This window comes from Saccostrea echinata, unplaced genomic scaffold (genome assembly GCF_033153115.1).
Source record: "Saccostrea echinata isolate AGI-Se365-2 ecotype Australia unplaced genomic scaffold, CSIRO_AGI_Sech_v1 ptg000086l, whole genome shotgun sequence".
Taxonomy (NCBI): Eukaryota; Metazoa; Mollusca; class Bivalvia; order Ostreida; family Ostreidae; genus Saccostrea; species Saccostrea echinata.
Window position 1 is genome coordinate 3,503,363 of NW_026889835.1, and position 24,592 is coordinate 3,527,954.

Sequence of the window (24,592 nt, forward strand, 5' to 3'; positions counted from 1 at the left end):
CTGCATTAGACAGAATCTGGAGTGCAGGAAAATATCTGAAATTTTATTTCTGTTGTTTTATTTACAAGTACAATTCATATGTTGGCAACATATGATTAAGAGATTTAATCATTGGATATTTTGGGAGTCCAGAAATTATTCAAGAGTATATGCATGACTTACTGTCAAATTTTCTTTTTCGTTCACACAGAAAGAGAGTCTCCAAACTCAGTGTGAAATGTAAATGGAGTCAAAATCTACAGATATGTACATGTACATATCAAGCACAGGTTTGATTCATAAATATTGTCTTTTATTTTATGTTATACCGTGTGATATGGCATTACAAGCAAGTTAAATGGGCAAGCATTTTTAAAAAAATTAATTTACTTGTAACTAAACCTTATATTTATTCAAGTGGAATGTGTCACTGATGGGTTTCAGTTCGTATCATGACACTTATGTAAACATACGTTAGCACATCTACCACGAAAGGTGTTAACTGCTTTGAAGTGACTCAGTTAATATTGTGTGGCCGGATTACAGGAAGTAATTACTGTTAATAGTGAGCAGTTGGGACCAATATGGCTGTTCAGAATACAGAATAGACAGTATCCAGACTACACAGAATTTTTTTTATAATATGTACATTTCTTAAAAAAGTGCATGGGATTAAAATATAAAGCCAAAATGGACAAAATTCCAGAGTACTCAGAATCTGAATTAGACAAATTATACTGTACATATTATAAAAACAACTTTAAATGTTCACAATATCACAAGTGCTGTATCTTCATGACAATCTTTAATATTTAGAATTATGAAATTTTCCTACTCCTTCAAACAATTTTCATTTTATGTTTTACATCTGCATAAAACGTACTTGAAAACTGCATGAAGTAAAAATATCATTTTTAATTCAATATTTGTTCTTTATTCATATTGTAAGTTAAAAGGTATATATTTAAACATCATTTCAAATGCATGAATGCACACTATTTTGAATGCTTTAATATGTAAGTTTAAGGGTGTATTCTTTTTGTAGTGTAAAAACAAATGATATACATGTTCAAATACCAGGATATCTATCTTCAAAAGGAAAAAAGAAGCAAAGATAATAACTCAAGTTCTTATATGAAACATTACTGGTAGTTAATTTTGAATGCTCACAATACTGTAAATGTATTTTATTTGGCGTGTACGATATTTGGCAGAAATTGATTTTTCAGCAAGTTGGCATACATTTGATTTAGCACCTTCTGAAAGTTACTTATATAAATATGCATACATAAGACATTTAGCAATGTACTTGATTTAGCGGAAGCTGCTTTCCGCGAAAGGCGCTAATTAGAATGCACAGCCAAATGTAATACGTTTACAGTATGCATTTCTTATTAATATCATACAAGAAATATACTTTCAAATAATACAGGAAAGAGGAACATTTTGGGCAGTATAAATTTGGTGACTGATTGTCTCATCAATTATCACATCTAATATCCAATGTAAATGTTTCTATAAAAATAATTAAGTAGGTTGTCTACAGACACATTCATCAAATAATGTTTTGATATAAAGCACTAGCTAAAATATTTCATAAATATAACAAATAATAACTAAAGACTTTAAATTAAGTAATATAATAAGAACTGGAATGACATTTCAGTTACAAAAATACCAAAAAAAATATTGCACAGCAGAACTTGATCCATAAAAACACACTTATCTATCGATAACAATGTACAGATTATTACCCAAAAAACATGTAACCATCATTTTCCATGACATCATGCATATGATTATCCATTGCAACATGTTTACTATCACCCATAACCGCATGTCTTAGGTGTATTACTGTAAACAAACTTTTATTCGCGAGTGAGAAAATTCGCGACCTTCTTTCATTAGTGAATATTTCTAGTTGCGAACCAATTATTCACCTATGTATTTATGTAGAATGTTGCCTCAGTTGCGAAAATCAGTAGTCGCAGATGAATTCCAAACTGAAGAATCGCAAATAAAAGATGTCGTGAATAATAGTTGGTTTAACAGTATTTGTATAAAGGCAAGAATTGGTAAAACATTCATAAATATGATTTTTATATAAACAAGTAAACTTAAATTTTGTAGGCTTTTATGAAAACTAAAAAAATATATATATAAAATTTCTTTTGACTAGATTGATTATGTTAAAAATTACCCTTTTGTTGTACAACCAACAACTCTTATTCTCAATCAGATTAACCATTTGTGTCGCACTGTTTATAAAGTAATACAATTGTACATACAAAAAATTCTAATTCTGGACATCTTTCTGTCTATATACGCTTTGTAATATCTTTAGTGGAAGACTTTATTGAGATATGCAAAAGAAGGAAAAAAACCTTATGATATATATTGTTGATATAATAGTTCATTTTTTCTGATATTCTGTAGATTGAAAATCCCTAATCATCGATATCATCTTCACTGGCATAATCCCTGGCATCAGTGTTTGAATGCTTAGAAGACAATTCCTGTCTGATTTTATCCAACTCTGTAAGTTCTCCCTGCAAGAGATGCATTTTATAATCTTAATTACAATAAAGCTTGACTGCTGGTGCTTATATCCATTTTTCAATCATTATTTGTGGGAGCTAGGATGAAACGAAATTGTAGCTGTGATTGAACTTGGCAAATCCAAACTACCTGTACACATACAGTCAAACCTGGTAATGTCAAACTCAATGGGACCAAGAAAAAACTTTTCTGAGGATTTGAGATATCCAGAGTAAAATATCTAAGAATAAGGGTTGGGACTTCCAAATCACTTCGACATATCCATGGTATTTGAGATATTAGTGCTTGAGATACCAAAGTTTAACTGTACTTGTACGCTAACTGCCAAAAAGATTACGCTCAGTGCATTCCATGTGGTAATTAAACCACTAAAAGCAAAATGCAATCATACATGTTGTGTTTTACGGTACATCATTATCAATTTTTATTTATTTGAAATCATCATTCATTCTGTTATATAATTTTATCTTTTCATCCATTATATTTTCACTCTGAGAAAAAAAAGGCTTTACTCAAGTCATCATGTTGCCATGTCAATTTGATATTTACATACAACTGGTAAAAGTACATGTAGTAATAGGAGGATACATCACTTTAAGCCTGTGGTTAATCTGTCCCTAACATGATCTCATGCTAGCGTACTTACCCTAACTTGTGTCAGGTAGAACTGTCTTTTACTTGCAATGCCTCTCATTGGAAAAGGATTCACTGTATGGAATGCAATCTGAAACCAACAAAATATGACTTAAAAGTTTCATATGTTTTCCTTAAATTAATGCACTTGTTCAACTTCCTAGGAGGAAACTGAAATTGCTAATGAAATGAGCTAATATAAGAGGTACATGTATATCCATGATACAGAAAAAGTTTATTAAATTCATCTTCTTACACATACCTACCCATAACATGTTATAACCACCGCACATGATGTCATATTAATATGACATCGTTGTTCTTTATTACTCGAGGTTACAAAAGAAAATCACTTTAATAATTTGCTTGTTTCACTTAAAATTCATAGCACTTGGAGTTGTCTTTGTTATCATGGTAAAAAAAGATTAAAGCAAATCTTAAGTATGGCATTCATTGCTTTGCTATATAAACCAGAATTCATTACAAGTACATGTAGTTTAATATGAATAACTTTAAATTACTTGATGGTAAAACATATTATTCATCCTTAGTACTTTCAAAATAATCAATTATAAATCTGTTCACTTTCATTATTATTGACTGCAGAAAACAATTCAAAACCTGCTACAGTAAAAGTTAGGTTGTGGCAATCCTTACTTATATTATCATTGGATTCAATTCAATTTTTGGAATAATTTATGTGCATATATATATCCTCAAATACCTGATAGGGAATTGCCTTTGGCATCTAAACATTTTACCACATGTTTTAATCAACTCGTCAACCCACAGCCCCCTATAACAAGTACTGTGAGTGATTTCTTAAAAAAAAACTATTTCATGTTTTCATAGATTTTATACCTAACCTTGATGTTGATAAACAACGGCTTTGCTTTATATAAAATTGTTTGCTATACGAGGTAATCACCTGTGCTACTTTCTGGACATCTGTGATTTTTTCTCCCATTATCCTCATGAAGTGGTTCAGTTCCAGCGTACTCGTCTTCTTCAATATATCCTCTTCCACATACTTGAAAAATGCCACGGCAAATCGGAACAGCACCTACAAGGAATATAGTTTGTGTTGACTTATTTGAATGTAAACAATATGGTATTCAAAATGATAAAGATGACTGAAACTCAGAGCTAATAAATATGACAATTTTAACATTTCAATGCATACAGATTATACATGTACTGATACATGTACTGATACACTGATATGTCAAACACCAAGGATATGTCAAAGTGAGACTATAGTCCCTACTCAAGTTTGAGACTGATTTTTTTTATCTATAAATACTAATACTTGGATATTTTTAAATAGTTTTTGTCAGTCCCATTGAGTTTGATATACATCCATTAAACTAAATTTTATAAAAATCTAAAAAAAATTCTGAAGAATGAGAAAAACTTACTGAAAACTTGTATCTATAAATAGCAAAGACTGTGTTACTATAAGCCATCTTACTTTACTCCCTTCATACAGGAATGCATCCCAGATTCTGAGGAATGTGTTAATAGGAATGTTGTCAATAAACACAGTCAGGAACCAGTTAAAGGTGAAGAGTGAAAGGTCAACTGAGTGCTGCTCCAGGTGTGAGGCCACACGAGGGAGCTTTTCCTGAATCAGGTCCTTCAACACTCGCTGTATCAGAAACATATCAAATATTATAAATAAAATAATGATAAATAATAATCATAAATAATAATAGAAATAAAATAATGCAATACATTACATGTACACAATTTTTCTTCTTCAATTGTACACAAACTTCTGTAGTTTTACCACCCCCCCCCCCTTTCCCCATTTCTTCCTCAAAATAAACATTGTTTTCACAGTATGATGCAATAATCTTACACAATATTTGGTAATGTTTTTGTAACAGCTAAGTTATTTCCCTGCATTTACCACCAACATATTGAATTTATAAACCTACAAGACACTGTGCCTCTTATGCATCTTAGTCAAATGTGCAACTTATATTAATGAATGAAAAAAATCTGATTAAAATCAGATCCTTTGATTCGCTCGCATAAATCACTACACAAGGATCTGAAGAAACACCATTCAGGGTCATCTCCTGGTGACCTTTCAATTATCCAATCAAATGTCTGCTTGCAAGAATTTAGAAGTATCTAGGAATTCAGTTACAGAAGTGAAAGCCCTGATGATACACGAACGGAAAATTGTGACCTGGTTTCTGTAGCCTGTCAAGAGAATGACCACAGTCTTTTCTGTACAGAAATATATTTAGTACTTGCTTTTGCCTTGTTTTTTAGCTCTCTGTTTTGTACAAAGCGATAAGATCTTCTCCATAGCTACTTCACTTTTACATTCATTTTCCCGAATGCCGCTTAAGAACGATCTCTCTGATTGGTCAAAATTTAAATGAATATTTTTACTAGAAAGGTCACCAGGAGATGACCCCAAACGAGGTTTCCTTCAGATCCTTGTGTAGCGATCCATGTGAGCGGATCAAAGGATCTGATTTTAATCAGATTGTGAATGAGAATTGACCTGATCTGCCTGAGCTGCCAACATTGTCTTGCTGTAGTAATCCTGTGGCATGATAAAATCAATGATGGCCACCAAACACCAAAATGCCTCCTCTTCACTTAGAAACAGCAGGATAATGGCTGCCAGTCTGTTCATACCCTGTAAATAAATTAAACATCATGGTCTTAACAAAGAAGAGCATAGCAGTACTACACATACATATATTTATCTATTGCAGATATTAACTTTTTTCTATGTGAACCAATAAATAACTGCTAGTATTGACTTGTCTACATTGCTGCTAATTAGATACACAAAGTAAATGTATTTTTGATTATTGATGCTTAGTCTAATAGTCATAATAGCATATAAAATTGAAAATCTGCATTTATCTTAATTATTGCTAGTCACACCAAAAGAGTCAAGACTTGGGCCATTCCAGACATCAATAATCTCCATGCTTCACCTTCGGAAAAAAAAATTGTGGGAAACAATATTTGAATTTAAAATATCTATCAATTTTAAAAGGTATGTTTAATTAATCTGTAAACATTCTGATTCTGGACAAAATGCTTGGGAACACAAGTGTCCAGATTAAGAAGGCTTGACAGCATACACTACTGTATATGTACAGCTACCTTTTTACTAGAGGTGTAACGATATACCGGTATACCAAATTGAATATAAATTGTACCCTATTGCAGTACAAAAACCATATACACTGTACCTCTGTATAACAATTTGCAGCATTTTTAATTAAGCAATTTATATTATTTCTTTTATATTTAACTTAGTAATAAAAGTGATTTTCTTTATTTACTTAAACTGTTTTATTGTGTTCAGAGCTTAAATTACTAGTATTAAATGCTGCATAATGTACTGAACTTGAAGGAATAATCTACAACTTCCAAATCTCAATAGAGTTTCTCATTTTGATTAGAATAGAGACATACAAATAATATCAAAAATATGAAAGGTAAAATCATGATACAGTCCTAGTGTATCATGATATACATGTATCATGATAAGCCCTACTCAAATCGTAACACCCCTACTCTAATTACTGTTGCTAGTGCACATGCACTTCTATACACCACCACAAATGTATACACCTGTCTAGTCACTTTTGTTAGTCACAGCAATATATACCACTGCAAATGTACACTTACCTTTATATTTTTGCTAAAACCTACTAGTAAATAAGCACTACTATAAATGTAAACCTGTCTACACCTGGTCACACCAAAATATACTCCTGACTAATTACAGTAACGGTTGCTACATGTAGTGGACATGAATATGCACTACTGCAAATGTATAGCTGTGTAACTATTGCTAGTCTACACTAATTAGCATTTCTCATTAGTGTTTGTGTGCCTTCTATACACTGCAACTGTGTTTGTAGTAACATATGCTTAATTAACTACACTATTACTATTGTACAATATAATATAAACTAGATTTGTCCAAATTTTACTTTCACTTCATGCAGCCTAAACCATTCCCATGAGTGTAGTTAGTTCAATATCATGACAACTCCTCTGCTTTTAGCAACTTTTGTGTCAATTTTAAGCTTCTGCAATGTCTATGTAGCATCAGCTTAGCTATGGACTAGGCAAGAAAACTCTTACATATCCTACTGGCTAAATGTGAAAATGGTTTTGTCTAAGCCAGTAAGGGTCAAGACATACTCAGTATGAGGTTTGATTAATCCAGCATTACAAAGTCATGGATTGTAAAGAATTTAACACTTCTATTTCCTATGATCATATCCCAAATGACTTGGTTGATGACTTATGCTGACACTGGCAATATGCATCCTTTGAGGTAGGTTTAAGTATTTCTATTACAGCTCTTCTTGGACCGATATTTTACATTTCTGAATCCTGAGAGTTTGGTTTTGTCCAAATGTATTTCATTCTGGGTCTGGTCAATATCAATCATTATAAGCTTATTATTTATGAATGTTTCTCCATTAAAAAGTTAATATGTGGTATGAGTGAACAGACACAGACATAAAACCCTCCAAAAAATTGTGATTACATGCATATTGGAGAAAACGTGTACATATTACATGAGTTGATTCTTAACTTGCATAGAGAAAGGCCTATGTGTACAACAACCTGCAGTGCAGGCAAAACTAAAAGTCTATAGGAGAAGTAGCAATTGAAATCATCATGCTGATAATTTTATTTTTGTTCACAGAGATATGAGTGTCAGACTAAATATACAACTAAACTGGTTCACACGTCAAATACTATAATAGATTAATTGATTTTCTCACCCCAAATGAAAAAAAAAGTTTCCTACAATATCCTGAAATAAGAGATAAATACATTTGACTACTTATAAATGTTTTTATTGCTTCTATTGCAAGAAAGTTCTTCAAGAGCAGCTTTTAACAGATCGCAAACCATGGCTCAGCTTTCTGTATTACAATGATGCACATTGAAGTGGTAAATTTTTTGGTTTGAATGAGACGTTTTGGGTCTTTCTTATCGATTGTTACAGCCATAACTTTACAACTGAGGAAGCAATATTCTTCACATTGTTTTAAGATATCCTACTCTCTGACACTAGCCATGCAAGTAAAGGGGATATCATGAAGTTGGGAGAGAGAGTGAGAGACTCTCAGTTTCTGTAAAACTCACATTGCTGTGAATATGTACATAATTACACGTATATGTATTTGTCATATCTGTTTAAGTTATCACAGCACATGTAATGATTGAACACGTGTTTACCCAGTGTTTAAGTAGACTGCCAATTTGATTGGCTATTGTATTTAGAGAAAACCTGTTCTACAGGTATTCCAATGAAGAATGTGAGAAAATTAAAGACATCAAGGGTTCTCTCTCAGTGCAGACTGGTATTTCCCCGCCCACTAGCTCCTACAATAAACCGCCTTCTCATTTCTGAAGAAATGGGCATGTCATTACGTAACAACCATTTTTCAAAAAAAGCTCAAAACCTTCATTCAACCAGAAAATTTTATCACTTTAATGAAAATGCAAATGATGATAATGCATGTTACATAAGAATATATGTACCTACCTGACAATATCCTATTAATGTGTTATGCCAACTGTATGCCAAGAGAACATTCCTTAGCTTGCTTATCCCAGGGGATTCTATGTTCTCATAAAATCTGTTGTTGGGCAAAGTTCTCAACAAATCTAGCTCTATCTGAGGAAAAAAAATTCAAGATAAAGATTTAATTAAAGATTTTTTTTCATGGTACAAGTACACTGTAGACTTTTTTGAGAAAAAAAATCTGCCTATTGCAAGGATGCATATTCACAAAAAGATAAAATAAAAATATAATAGAGTACATGTAAATCAAGTGGAATCCGATGTACAAAACCCATTATCTTTTTTTCTTCATAGAAATTCAAAATTAACCTTGACAGTTAGGAAATTTAGAGTTTATTCTTACATTTATGTGGGTAAATGATTTAATTTCTAAGAACTTTATGATGGAAAGCTCAAGCATAAAAGAGATGTGTTTGTGAAACACTGATGCCCCCGTATGATAGCTTTTTCAAAAGTAGTTCAAACACCAAGGTCAAGGTCATGAGATCAGAATTGTTGGTTCTTTACCCAAAGAAAGGTCTTTTCACAAGGAATACACAAGTGCAATATGAAAGCCCTATCACTAACCATTCAAAAGTTATGGCCAAGGTTAAAGGTTTGCAAAAGTTGGCCAAACTCCGAGATCTGAAGGAAGAGCACCAACCATTCAAAAGTTATAGCCAAGGTTAAAGTTTTTTGGACAAACAGACAAACAGCTGAGCAGATTGACAGACCTAAAACTATATGCTCCCAAATCTTTGAATCATTATGGGGGCATAAAAAAACATTTACAGTAAGGTTATACACTATGCTGCAATCTGATTAGTACTAAAGCATTTAATATATTATGCCTTGAAATACATGTAATATGTACACACCAAAGTAGGCAAAATTCACTATTTACTGTAACACGACCTTTTCATATCAGTAGGCCCTAGCTTGTTGAATTTCATTAAAAATCAACAGATTTTCTAAATATAAACTAAAACATACTTTTTGCAATTAGCAAAAATTTGGAATGAGAATTAACCCACTATACATTAAAAAATCAATTTTATGAAAATATTCAAATCCAGTTATTCAAAAGTGATTTTTGCCACTGATGAGTCCTGATAGGCAGGATTTTTATTGTGTGGGTTTAATCCCTGTGCAAATTACCAATACATGTTTTTCTTTTTTTCATAGAATGGTCTCTGCGAATTATTATTCGGGGTGTTATACTACATGTACAAGTTATTGAATAAAAAATAAAAACTGCAACTAATTAATTCATATAAAATTGATGTCATGGGCATTTCCTGTGTCTGATTCCCCCTTATTCTTACTGCTTTGTGAAGTTGTTTTTCTCTATGGTCTTTTGGAGATTCTTTTATTTTTTGCAACAAATTGAAACTTAAAACATGTACTAGCCCTGACATAGATAAACTATCCTCCATCCTATCAATTTTATCAAGGAACCAATTTTGTTCGAGATATTAATCTACACAACCTAAAATAACTAATCATCATAGTGTTTTAAATTCCTGAATAGCACATCCTTTAATAAATATGACAAGTATTACTTGAGCATTGCTAGTGTAACTTGAATGGACACTTGGTCAATTACTTGTTACATACTTATGTTATTCAAATTAAAACTCGACGAAATCCCTATCAAATATAAACTGTATGTATGTACAAAGAGAAGGAGGAAGGAAGAACATAAAGTGATAAAATAGGAAGATATGAGGAAGTAAAATATACAATCTATATAGAGATGAGGAAGTGAAATACACAATCTACATAGATATGAGGAAGCTTACACATCAAAGCCTTTCATTCTTTCTCAAGTGAGTTGAGAAACAAGGAAGGAAGGCACTATAACTGTGATAGGGAATATTATATACAGGTTGATATGACATACTGTATGATATGGAATTTTAATACATAGTATTCTATTTATCATATATTTAGAATATTTAATATGCAAGTTCATATAAGTCATTTAAGCATTCTTGTGCATGTACAAGGGGTTATCAAAAAGTTTGTGGACTGATGCGATAAAATTAATACTATGTAGTCTGTGCTTACAAAATTTATAACAAAAGGTTAAGAAATGTTGAAAATTTTAGCTCGCTACGTTGATAATTTTCCGAATTATTATAAAATAAAAAAGACATTATATGATCACCCGGCGCTGTCGCCGTTTAGTTTCATGACGTCCGAAAACGTCATTGTTTCTCATTGTCCGCTCTCTCTACCTCATACACTTATCTTGATGAGATTACCTGGAGTTTAGTAAGGACTTAAACCCACTGGATCTATACAAAGGGAAAGATCCTCACTTGATTATGCCAGAATACTTAACTTGTCGGAGTTTAAATTCTACCACACACGATCTACGTCACTATTCGACGTGACTGACTTTTGATTGACTTTTGACACCCTGACTACAAATCGACATTAACTGTGCATCTTTCATCTCTCTGAATCTTTTTGGGCATTTAAAAACAAATACTCTGGATGCATTTTATTTCTCTTTTGCCTGTTTTAACATTCCTTAGGTCTACACCAGTTTTTCCAGGTCGAAACATTATAGAATGCTGGAAAAAAAAAACCCTCCCCCTTTTTGACGTCATTTTCAAGCCTTAATTTTTTGGACACTCCATATAAAATTTACGATGAAATTTTATAGAACGTACAGAATCGGGTAAAAATTGCAAATTTTACAGAACAATTCTGTTGTACCACATGTCTGAAATAACGGGATTTTTTTTTATGACAAATGCTCATATCAAAAAAGTTTTTCTCAGTTACAGTCAGGTAGAAAAAATGTCATATTTGAGGTTGCGCCGCCTGGACATACCATTGCTTACAAAAACATTAAAAATTTATTTAAAAAATAAAACTTATGATTTATGGTTTATTCTATAGATAGAAAAGATGATGCTAACTAAATGTTTAAAAATTCATTGATATACCTAAAGCGGTTTTAATCTTATGGTGCTAGTCCACAAACTTTTTGATAACCCCTTGTATATGGCCTTTTTTCTTTAAAATCTAATACTAGTAATAGAGCTATTACAGGTCATTTTAAGAATAAAGTCAACAAGTTTTAGTAAATGAATTGTATTACATGTATATTTCAATAAATCAAATTACCTGGTAATTAACTTTTAAACTTTATAAAAACGTTTGATATGCATTTTTGCATGTGGGTCTAATACGTGGGTTTTCTGATACATGTGTATTGTTGATAAGAGGTATTGTGATGTGACTGCACACTATGGAACTGGTGTATTTTCTTCTAAGTACAATAAACAATTCATAGGCATGATGTTTTCTTTAACATAAGTACCTGTTTTGCTGATGGGTCATGAAACCGAGACTGAAATTTGGCCACATTTTGTTTATAATAATGAGGTCCTAGTTTGTCCCTGATTGATCCAACATAAAAGTTTGCACATCTGCAAAAATAAACAGGTACATATACAATTCATTAAAAAATGAGGGAGAAAAATAATCGGGTTATTTTTATATGAAGGATTCTTTCCTTATTGTGGGTGCTTAAAAATTCTAAAATAAGTCAAAAATTACATCATCTACACTTTATAATTCAATTAGTTCAAAAAATATGTCTCCAATTATTGTTCAGTGCTTTATGAAAAAAAAAATACAGATTATTTTCCGAAATTTGTTTATGTAGATGTATATTATATTAATTTTTTTCTTGTAAAATCACGAACCCTTTCCAAATGGCCTCCTTGTACTCATGTGGAACACCTGAACGGATCATGAGTTTGAGTTCTTGTGAGCGTACAAGGGGCTTGCCAGTCTGAGCCATCATAAAGTTCTCCCACTTAACCTGGTGAGAGAGTTCCTCGTCCTGTCTCTATCAAAACCAAACTCATCAATCAACTCAACATTCAGTGCATGAAAGAGCACAAAAACACAAATACTGGGTGGCTCCTGTAGATGGTGCTTGCTTACCTTGATTTTATCACTGACTTCTGTTGATTTTCTCTCCAGTTTCTGAGCTTCCAAAGTCACAGGGTCAAACTCTCCACTTTCAAAGTCAAATCTCCTAACAAAGCCATACTTGTCATACTCTTGTCCACTATAAACAGGTTAATCATTCATAAGATTTCAAAATTGCAACTCAAGAATTTTCCACTTCATTTTTTTTTTTAATAAGGATAAGCAGTTTAGTTCCTTATATCAGGTAAAAAAATTAAAGTACATATATTTATCAGTGAAACACACTTTGGATGGACATTGTGAAAGAGTCATTTGATCAAAATACTTGCACTACATTCCATTTAAAGTTCTTGTTTTATACAAGTAAATGGCAGTCTAGAGCAGTCGAAGCAAATACAATGTAAATTTGTCTTGAACAAAATCTATATTTCTACATAATCAAATGAAATTCCTTTCAATCAATTATTGGACAAAAATAAAGTTAGAAATTCTTTTTCATGTTAAAATTCTTTCACAGGGAAAGTTAACGTTAAGAAACAAACCTTGAAGTGAGAATACACTCATGGTCCCCCATCTTTTCATCTAAATCATCATCTGTCTGAATGGCATCCGTCAACAACTGAGAAATAATTGCCTGCGAGTTCCTGTCTCCATCTACACACAAAAAAAAACAGTTAATGTTGGGCAAGTCTTTAAGGTCAGGTATATAGAGGACATATTATGTGACACATGCAGTAAAATCAATCATTTTTGCAAAGGGTACAGTGTGTGTTAATTTTTTGTTGTATGAAAAAACAATTTATGTCCACCACACAATGTTAAAAAAACTCTCCATTTCTTCAACTATGAAATGAAATACTTTTTTCCTCATTGTATAACACTATAACTTGTTTTTTTCAATTTACTGGTACATTAGACCCACAATGACTATATACATGTATATATATAAAAAAAAATGTTAATCTGTTTTGCAAGTGCATGTACCAAAATTCACAAAAATATGAACATTTCTTGAAGATGCTTTGAATTTTAATTTATACCTACCCATGACAGGCTGTTTCATTTCTTGCAGCAGATAGAGGTATTTACTTTTGGTCTGTAAGAACTTGCCTTCAAGATTCGCATTTTCCCTGTACAAGTATTGATTGAGTTTTTTTATCATAAAAAGTACCGGTATAGAAAACTCCCAATATGATGATAACTAATAATCAAGCTCTCAAGTCCATTGAAACAAATCGTGAGGAGAGCAAACAGGGACCTCTAATATTATACATGTAGTTGGGATCATGTTATGTTTCAACATGTAAAAATAAAAAAAAATTAGACATCTACATGGAGCTTTCAATAAAATTCATTCAGGACTAAATTACAACATTTTTACTTTTTCTTACATCAATAGACGTTTATGTCTTTCATCATCACTCTGCCTGAGTTCATTTAACTCCAGAATTTCTTTGGTCAAGAATTTGTTCTGTAACTCATAAGCTTGGCACATATCCTGAAACAAGAGTATATAAACTAATTCATAAGATTTACCAGTACAATGCACCTTACAAACAATTTCATTAAACAGATACATGTTCAATGAAGAATTCTACAGTTTCTCATTTAAATTTTCCTAAAGCTGTATCAGACTAACACTCATAAATTCTGATTTTATTTTATCTATTAAAACAGTATGTGTAATTTGTATGATTTACCCTGAGTTTCTCTAGCTCTCTGGTGTCTGTATCAAACACCACTGTCTTTCTGATGGTGGGGCTGGAAGGGGCGGGGCAGGAGTGAGGGTCATTGTTGTTCTTCTCCAGCTCAAACATATCATTGGTCAGTTTAACAATGACCTCATCCTTAGCCTGCAACATGTGCTGAAGCATAGTCACCTGGTCTTTCAAGGATTTCATTTCCTCTTCTGTTATTCTATGTCAATAAACATCATAGGTATATACTGTACCAAATTTTTGCAACACCTTATTTTCGCAAGTTGTTTATTTGGTATTTATAAGCGAGACAAAATTTTCACAAATGCTGGTTTTTGCTTATATTTTCTATGCTAATAAAAATATACGCAAGAATTAAATTTTTGCGAGCAGATTGTCTCACATAATTACATGAAAATAAAGTTCTAAAGAATAAAAAGTGATTTACAGTATTATTTTGATTTATAAAATGACATGCTTGTGCTGATAATAATTATAAAGAATTTTAATTAGTTACTCTTTTCTTCATTTTGAAAGAACCATGGGGTATTTTCAAATTACTTAAAATTATAAACATAAATTGAAGTAATTTTTAATGCAGCATAAAGCTTTTTTTAGAGATTGAGATTTATTATCTTTACAATATGGAAAAATGAGATTTTGTTGTAATAAATCATCTTTTAAGCAATAAAGCTTTTTTTTTCAATGATCTACCTATCAAGGTATATTAACATACCTCTGTTTCTGACTAGCAATGGCCTTTTCTTCATTCATTGTGGTCAAACAATATTCCAATTCTACAATATGTTTATCCCTCTCCTTAAGCATTTGATGAAGCCCTTCATCAGACTGGTTCAACCCATCAAATCTAAATGAAATGCATGAATGAAGCACAAAAACATAATTGAATGCATTATAACTGAAAGCATAATTTTTTTTTTAGCAGTATCATCAGCAGTTTTAAATAATAGAGAGGTTGAGATTTTAAACTTGTATGCGTACGTGTACGTGTGCACAAAGTTTGACGTACACGTACACATTGTTTGAAATTTGTCTGTTGAGATTTAATGACGTGTACCATGAACGTGTAGATTGTAATCGGTGTCTCTGTTTCAACTATTTTGTAGTTTTGTGACATTAGTTTGACTTTAGTTAGTGAACAAAACATGGTTAAAATAAGTGTTCATGAAACTTAACATCCTAAATAATTAACAACAATAACAGTTTCACACATAAATTGACTAGTTTTTATTGAAAAAGCTACACGTTTACACCTACGTGTAGATGCCTTTTTACAAGTTGTAGGAACGTGTAGAAAACTTATCAACACCAAAACTGATGACGTAATACGCAAGAAATTTAGAGAATTCCCCTACTAGACCTACCCGTACACGTACACGTATGAAATCTCAACCTCTCTAATTTGTGATTAGATACAGTATTTTTCCTGATGAGTTTACCTTGTTTGGATTTCCTTCCTGAGACTGTCGACTTCCTTCTGGAGCAGACGGACGATTTCTCTGTTGGCCTGAAGTTCATCTTCTGTTCCCTGTTGCTCCTCATGCAGTGCAGAAATATTATTCTGAAGCTGAAAATCCACAATTATAAACATCTATAAATACTAGTATGTGCTCTGTAACATAATATGTTACAATCTCTAAAACTTACTGATTTACTAAACTTTCTCTGTGGCTAAATGTCTGGAACTGCTAACTAAAAGTTGTTTAGAATTTACAAATGAGATTCACTTACGAGACTATTTTCGTGGTAAGGTTTATAAAAGTTAGCATTGTTTTTTCTCCTGCATCCACATGTGCTAAAAATTGTGAAACCTATCAATAAGATTCACCTGTTTACACCTGAAACATATTCCTTGTTGGTTAGCAGGGTCATCAACTGTTTTGGACCGTCTGACAACCTTCAGTTTATTAAATGCTGAAATGATTTTCCCTTGGTGCCTCATAGGAGGTGAAAGGTCACCAGAGGACCTCTGAGTAGGGAACTGATCCAAAATTGTCCAATCTTCTGCAGCTGGGGATGGTGAGGAAGTGTTAGAAGCATCAGATTTTCGGCCTATTCAAACATAGGTAATCAGAGATTACAGAGCTCACCTCATCAAATGTTGTCTTTAAGTAAAGGCAAATCCCACATTAAACTAATAATCTAGTAGTGTACATCCCAAGATGCAACATTTATACAATTTTGAACTGATAGGGCTTGCAGTTATTTGGGAATGGATTATCCAAAAGCTTCAAACTAGTCACTCATCTAGAAAACGTAATTCAAATCCAGCATCTGAAGCAAGTTTAAGAGTATTCATCCCTTTTAATATGCATCATCCATACAAGTTTGGTTCAGATAGGCCTTACAATTTCTTGGTATGAACCTGTGCCAAAAACTTTAACCAGGTCACTCATCTAGACAAGAGGCCCAAGGGCCTTAACGGTCACCTGAGTATGATACAACAATTTCAAGGATGCATAGAGTATAAAATGAACTGAAAGGTGAAGCTTTGTTGCCCAAAAGCAAGAAAAATAGGGTGATCATGATCAACAAAATAATTGGTCTTAATATTCATTAACAGTTCATAAATTAGGTTCTAATCTGTTCCCCATTTATCACTATCACCATACAGTATGTTAACAAATTATCAATGCTTCTGTACTATTTTAATCCTTTGTTGAAATCTCTTACATTGGCATCTCTTGGTCTTTGATGAATATTTAACAAGACAAGTTATTTTTGTCTCATTTTTATTTATCTACTACTTACAAGTCTATCTGATCATTAAAACTATGGAAGTACTTTTTGTATTATACAATAAAAGTTTTTGCATAATTCTCTTGTTCTATTTACCTTTCAAGTACATTATTTACAGTATTAAATTATCAAAAGTAAATGGCAAAGGGGAATAACTCCTCTCAGTAGAATTTAACTAATAGAGCCCTGGCCAGGACCAGAACACTTGACCAAATGGTCCAGATGTTCAAAAATCTGGTAAAAATTCCCTTCCTTATAAAAACTTTTACTCTGTTTGCCTCAGATATGCCCAGGTGCGGAGAAGATTTTTAAATAAATAATGCATTTTTACTACAGATTCACTATATTATCAATAGAGCCCCCCCCCCAACCCCCCACCCCCAAAACACCAGAGCTTCTGACCCTTGGACCATATGTTTGCTCATCATCACTTTGTTTATCTGCTTAACACTAAGGAGCAAACAGGATTATTTAATAGAATTAATGCATTTTCACTAAATTATCAAGAGCCCCATCCTCACACCAGCACATCTGACCCAGAGGTCATGAAATTCACTACTCTGGAAGAAGCACACTTGCTCATCATAACTATACACTTAGCTTCTTTGCTTTTTTAACCAGAAGAAGAAAGAATATTTTCAAAGAAATTTTGCTTTTTCACTTTATAATCAATAGAAGCCCCCCTCCTCCCTTCCATCAGAACCCTTAAACCTGGGGTCATAAAATTCACAATTTTGGAAGAGGCATCCTTGTGTATCATAACAATGTACTTTAGTCTGATTAAGCAATACCCAGGGGCAGAGAAGAAGATTTTCAAAGAAATAATTCACTTTCACTATAGGATCTATATAGCCCCGCCCTAGCACCAGAACTCCTGTCCCCGGGGCCATGAATTTCACAATTTTGGAAGAGGCATCCTTGCTTATCATAACAATGTACTTAGTTTGTTTAAATAATACCCAGGTGCAGAGAAAAAGATTTTTAAAGAATTAAAACATTTTCACTTTATAATCAATAGAGCCCCACCCTAACACCACAACCCCTGATCCAGGGGCCACGAATTTCACAATTTTGAAAGAGGCATCCTTGATTATCATAACTATGTATTTAATGTGTTTCAATAATACCCAGGAGTAGAGAAGAAGATTTTCAAAGAATTAATGCATTTTCACTATATAATCAATAGAGCCCAACCCTAACACCAGAACCCCTGACCCAGGGGCCATGAAATTCAAAATTTTGAAAGATGCACTCTTGCTCATCATAACTATGTACTTAGTTACTGAATTTAATACCCAGGAGCAGAGAAGAAGATTTTCAAAGGATTAATGCATTTTCACTATATAATCAATAGAGTCCCGCCCTAACACCAGAACCCCTGACCCAGGGGCCATGAAATTCACAATTTTGGAAGAGGCACTCTTCCTCATCCTAGCTATGTACTTAGTTAGTTTATTTAATATCCAGGAGCAGAGAAGAAGATTTTCAATGAATTAATGCATTTTCACTATATAATCAATAGAGCCCCGCCCTAACACCAGAACCCCTGCCCCAGGGGCCATGAATTTCACAATTTTGGAAGAGGCACTCTTACTCATTATAACTATATACTTAGTTAGTTTATTTAATACCCAGGAGCAGAGAAGAAGATTTTCAATGAATTAATGAATTTTCACTATATAATCAATAGAGCCCCGCCCTAACACCAGAACCCCTGCCCCTGGGGCCATGAATTTCACAATTTTGGAAGAGGTACTCTTACTCATCATTACTATATACTTAGTTAGTTTATTTAATACCCAGGAGCAGAGAAGAAGATTTCCAAAGAACTAATGCATTTTCACTATATAATCAATAGAGCCCCACCCTAACACCAGAACCCCTGCCCCTGGGGCCATGAATTTCACAATTTTGGAAGAGGCACTCTTACTCATCATAACTATATACTTAGTTAGTTTATTTAATACCCAGGAGCAGAGAAGAAGATTTTCAAAGAAATAATGCACTTTCACTATGTGATCTATATAGCCCCGCCCTAGCACCAGAACCCCTGACCCTGGGGCCATGAATTTCACAATTTTGGTAAAGGACTCAATGCTTATTACAATGATGCCAACAGTTTGACTGCTTGATGTCCAGGAGTAAAGAAGAAGATTTTTAAAGATTGCATTAATTTTGGTGGTTTTAGCCCCACCCCTCAGGCCCCAGGGGGGCAGGGACCATGAAATTCACAATTTTTGTTCCCCTTCACCCATAGATGCTATATGCCAAATTTAGTTGAAATTGGTTGAGCGGTTTCAGAGAAGAAGCTAAAAATGTTCAAATGTTAACGCACGACGCACGCCGACGGACAAAAACGGATAGCAATAGGTCACCTGAGTGACTCAGGTGACCTAAAAATGTAGGTCAAAACCAGCTTCTGAAGCAAGTCAAGTAGTGTGAATCCTTAAATGTATCATCCATGCAAGTTTGGTAAAGGTAGGGCAGTTAGTTACTTTAGAATGAACCTGATCAAAAAATGTTAACCTGGTCCCTCATCTGCAAAATGTAGGTTGGATCCAGCATCCGAAGCAAGTCGAGAAGTGTGCATCCTTAGATGTATCATCCATGTACGTTTGGTCAACATAGTGCTTATAGTTACTTTAGAATGAACCAACCCCAAAAACTTAACCTGGTCACTCATCCAGAAAATGTAGGTCAAATCCAGCATCCGAAGCAAGCCTGGTAGTGTGCATCCTTAGATATATCATCCATGCAAGTTTGGTTAACATAGGGCTTATAGTTAATGGAAATGAGACTTGCTCCAAAAACCTTAACCTGTCTAAAAACATTAACCTGGTCATTCCTTAGCTGAAATTGCAGCATTTGAAACCTTGACTGGTACAATGAAACACACTAGAAGCATCTTCCATGCATCTATGATTAATGTAGGTCATAGATATACTTAAAAGACAAGAGGCCCATGCGCCACATCGCTCACCTGAGCACATTGGTTAGGCAAAAGCACAAATCAGTTCAGTATGAAAAAGATTACGGGGGGGGGGGGGGGGGGGGGGGGGGGGGGGATGGGATTTTTTAACTATCTGATTATGCTTTCATGTCAATATAACAAATGGCTTTGTTGTACTTGAGATAATTTTTTTTTTTAAATTTTCCCATATATTACTCTGTAAAAATTTGATCCCCCATTGTGGCTCCTCCCTATCCCGGGGTCATCATTTGAACAAACTTGAATTTACATTACCTGAGGATGCTTCCATATCAAAATGACTAATTAAAACATGATTTTCAGTTCTTGAGAAGAAGATATTTTCCTATATGTTCCTATGTAAAATTTTCGATCCCCCATTTTAGCTCAACCATATCCCCGGGGGTCATCATTTTAACAAACTTGAATCTACATTACCTGAGGATGCATCCGTATCAAAATGACTATTCATGGCTTTGCAGTTCTTTAGAAGAAGATATTTTCCTATATATTTCTATGTAAAACTTTGACCCTCCATTGTGGCCCCACCCTACCCCCGGGGGTCATAATTTTAATAAACTTGAATCTACACTACCTGAGGATGCTTCCATATAAATATGACTCATCATGGCTTTGCTGTTCTTAAGAAGAAGATTTTTAAAGATTTTTCCTTTATATTTCTAAGTTATACTTTGATCTTCCATTGTGGCCTCGCCCTACCCTGGGAGGTCATGATTTGAATAAATTTGAATATACACTACCAGGATGCTTCCATATAAATATGACCAATCAGGGTATTGCTGTTCTTGAGAAGAAGATTTTTAAAGATTTTTCCTATATATTTCTAAGTAAAACTTTGATCGCCAATTGTGGTCCCGCCCTACCCTCGGGGGTCATGATTTGAACAAATTTGAATCTACACTATCTGAGGATGCTTCCATATAAATATGACTCATCATGGCTTTGCTGTTCTTGAGAAGAAGATTTTTAAAGATTTTTCCAGTATATTTCTATGTAAAACTTTGATCCTCCATTGTGGCCCCGCCCTACCCCTGGGGATCATGATTTGAACAAATTTGAATCTACACTACCTGAGGATGCTCCCAAATGAGTTTCATCTTTCCTGGCCCTGTGGTTCTTGAGAAGAAGATTTTTTAAAGATGCTTTTAATTTTTCACTAATTCTTAATTATCTCCCCTTGAAAGAGGGCGTGGCCCTTCATTTGAACAAACTTGAATCCCCTTCACCCAAGGATACTTTGTGGCAAGTTTGGTTGAAATTGGCCCAGTGGTTCTTGAGAAGAAGTCGAAAATGTTAAAAGTTTACAGACAGACAGACAGACAGACGGACAGACAGACAGACGGACAGACAGATGGACGCCGGACAAAAAGTGATCAGAAAAGTTCACTTGAGCCTTCGGCTCAGGTGAGCTAAAAACTGCTCCATAAAACTTTTAACCTGGGACGCCGACACCGATGGTATCACAAGCTTCCTTAAAGTGAGCTAAAAATAGCATAGCAATGTTACATTTATCTTTTAAATGACTCAAAAATGTCACTAATCCAAAATCCATTGTCAATGACTTAGCATTAAACAATGGGTAAACCATACTAAATTTTTTTTATGTCTCGTACAATACTGCTTAGATTATGTTTCATGATTTTCAAATATGTCATTATTAGTTGTGAAAGAATGTTATTAACATAATATGGAGGCAATGTAAAGTTTTTATCTCTACACATACATTCACATATAATCCATATGAAAAGTAGAAAAAAAAAACTTGATGAACACTAAATCAAATGAGCTTATTTCTACACTTCTAATTCAAAATGATTGATAACTACATTGTAAGTAAACCTTGAACTGATTGTTTTTTGATGTTGACCATGACATCTTGGATATCCGACTTGAGATTTGATGCTCTCCACATAGATGGCTTTCCTGCTGATGATGTCCACTCATCCAGAGAAGCTCGCCTGATGCCAAGTTTTTCTGAAGAAGGGATTACTGGAATTTCACCTTTTTGAGTTTCACACTGCCCCTGTTTCTCTGAGGTTGATTTAGCTCTTGATAATCCTCCCAAAGAATCTGGTCTATGAGTCTACAATAAATTTTTCAAAAAACTATTCACATTTATTATACATGTGGTATTTTAACTTTGAAGTGGTGTACTTGTACTAAAATGTTAAATACATGTATACTCAAAACCACAAGTCAGATGATGTTTAAATATCCTCTATTCCATAAGTTATGATGTAAGATGTATGTCTATTATCATTGACGAAAATTTTATTTCTATAAAAGAGCATCTCGTAAACTTATGCATGAATTCACTTATTTTTAATAAAATTAACTTTACTGTAACAGTTGATGAAAAACATATTTTTATTTTTAAATTCTCCCATTTAACAGTTGCAAAAGAGACTATAAGTCTAGAAAACAAATCTACTATATATATCCAAGTATACAGGTTTGATTAAAATCTCTTTAGAAGTTCTTTTACCTTTGGTCTAGGAAGAGAGTTCCTCTGAGTGGTGTGACTACGCCTTCTATTTTGTAGTTCCTGCAGCCAAAACATCATTACGTGTCGATCTGGTGCCTCTAGAAAGTAATCTTTGTTTTCTGATCTAAAATAAAAATTGGATCTAATTTCCTGTTGGTATAACAGTACAAAAAGAGTGTGAAATTTCATTCTCCAATTATCAAAAGGCCAAGAATAAAAAGCATCCAAATTTCCTTACTAATCCTTTTTTCATCCTTTGACCCTACATTTTGGAAATTAAATGATGAAAAAACATATCTGACAAACTCTAGATTCTATAAATGAATAAAGTTTATGTATTTGAAAACCTACAGTACTAAAAAACATTTAATTTTTTTAATCTTACTGACCTAAGCAACACCATAAAAAAATAATAGTTACCTTTTGAAAATTTGTTTATGATAAATTTAATGTATAAATATGTTACCATAGCTGAAAGTGAGGCATTTAAATGCCAAAACTGATTGATGAATGCAATCAGCATAACAATTTTATAGAAATTCAAGAAAATCATGCTCACACTTTTTGGAGGAATAAATTTATATTTTCTTCCTTGACAATTGTATTCTTTGTGTTTGCATTCATAAACTGATAAAAGATTCAGAAAAAATCTGACCCTGAGCAGTACTTGGCCATCTAAGAGCATGATAGAGCAGTCAGTGTGTTCCTTTTAAAAAGTTTTCAAAATTAATAAAACAAGTTAAATATTTTTCTCCCTTCTATAAAAAATGCTGCAACTAGATTAACAAATACGAAAAAGTCTTCTATGGGTGGCTACAACATTCAATATACACCAAACATTTATTGCAAGATTGCACCAATTAAAGTGGCAACCTGAAGCACCGGGTGACTTCAGTAATGATCAACTGCATATCAGTGCAAAAAGCAGTGCACAATTGGCTTAGAAACCATTTGCAGACAAGAAGGTCATTAGAGGGTCTTGTGTTGACATGACATTGGCAAATCTGACTGCATTGGGTAAGATGGCATATTGAATTTACTCATACCAATTAGGCATTAAGTGTTCTGTTTACATATATATGAGAATACTGAGTGGTGTGTTAAATTTTGTCTAGTGTATGTAATGTTTAAAGTATATTTTTTCTAATTTCCTGATACATAATATTGACTTTTAACTTAGTGAATGCGATTTTGTCTCCTTTGCATGTGTTGACCATAGAATACTCAAAACTCTGTAAATATGGTTCATTTTTGTAAAAACCGACCTGATCTCAAATCCTCCAGGTTTATCCGTCTTACTAGCATCAAAGTAAAATGTGGCATGTGAAATGTCAATCTCTCCAAGTGGGAGAAAATCATGAGGATTCCTATAATAATACAGTCTGCTGTTGGTGTCACTATAAGCAAACCACCTTAGTCGAGTAGATTTCAGCGGGCCTTTGTTGGTCGTTATATGAAGCCATCCACAGAGCTTGCCGTTTTTAGAATCAGGAAGTGAAGTGTTCACCTCTTCATTGCTATTTTTTCCCCCTGATTCTGCTTTGTCTTTCAATCTAGGATTAATATCATACTCCATCTGACTTGATCTGTCACCTGAGTTCGTAAGACTGACCTCAGAATCACTGTTTACATTGTTATCAGCTGAGGTACCTTGTACTTTCATTTTATCTCCGCCCTCCCTCTCGTCCATGATTAAATCCTAAGTGGGCACATTAAACAACTAAATATTTCATTTTAAAGAAACATGAAAACCTTCTGTAATGTATTTAAAAATTCGTTCCCATGACAAAACAAGGAATTAAATTACATCCTGATACGAGGGAGGAGGGAGGAGGAAATAAATCAATGATTATCATGTTATTTTCATTTTTAAAAAGTTAATGACATATCTTGATCCCGATGTAATTTGAAGAGTTTTTATAAATCATATTCTCTCCCTCTCTCTAACTTATTTGATTGAG

General features: G+C 33.4%; 1 protein-coding gene across 1 annotated transcript; it reads right to left on the minus strand.

Moving 5' to 3' along the window:
- Positions 1 to 905: 905 nt before the first annotated feature.
- LOC133177129 (TBC1 domain family member 2B-like) lies at positions 906 to 24,430 on the minus strand. The gene is made up of 19 exons (XM_061312230.1): positions 23,897 to 24,430; positions 22,632 to 22,755; positions 21,986 to 22,229; positions 16,247 to 16,470; positions 15,858 to 15,985; positions 15,134 to 15,265; positions 14,401 to 14,617; positions 14,092 to 14,198; positions 13,745 to 13,830; positions 13,243 to 13,354; positions 12,713 to 12,839; positions 12,469 to 12,614; positions 12,081 to 12,189; positions 8,726 to 8,857; positions 5,693 to 5,830; positions 4,643 to 4,819; positions 4,100 to 4,234; positions 3,185 to 3,262; positions 906 to 2,528 (listed from the first exon to the last, which is right to left on the minus strand). The coding sequence occupies exons 1-19, from the start codon at positions 24,319 to 24,321 to the stop codon at positions 2,427 to 2,429; spliced, it is 2,943 nt and encodes a 980-aa protein (XP_061168214.1). The 5' UTR covers positions 24,322 to 24,430; the 3' UTR covers positions 906 to 2,426.
- Between the last annotated feature and the right edge of the window lie 162 nt (positions 24,431 to 24,592).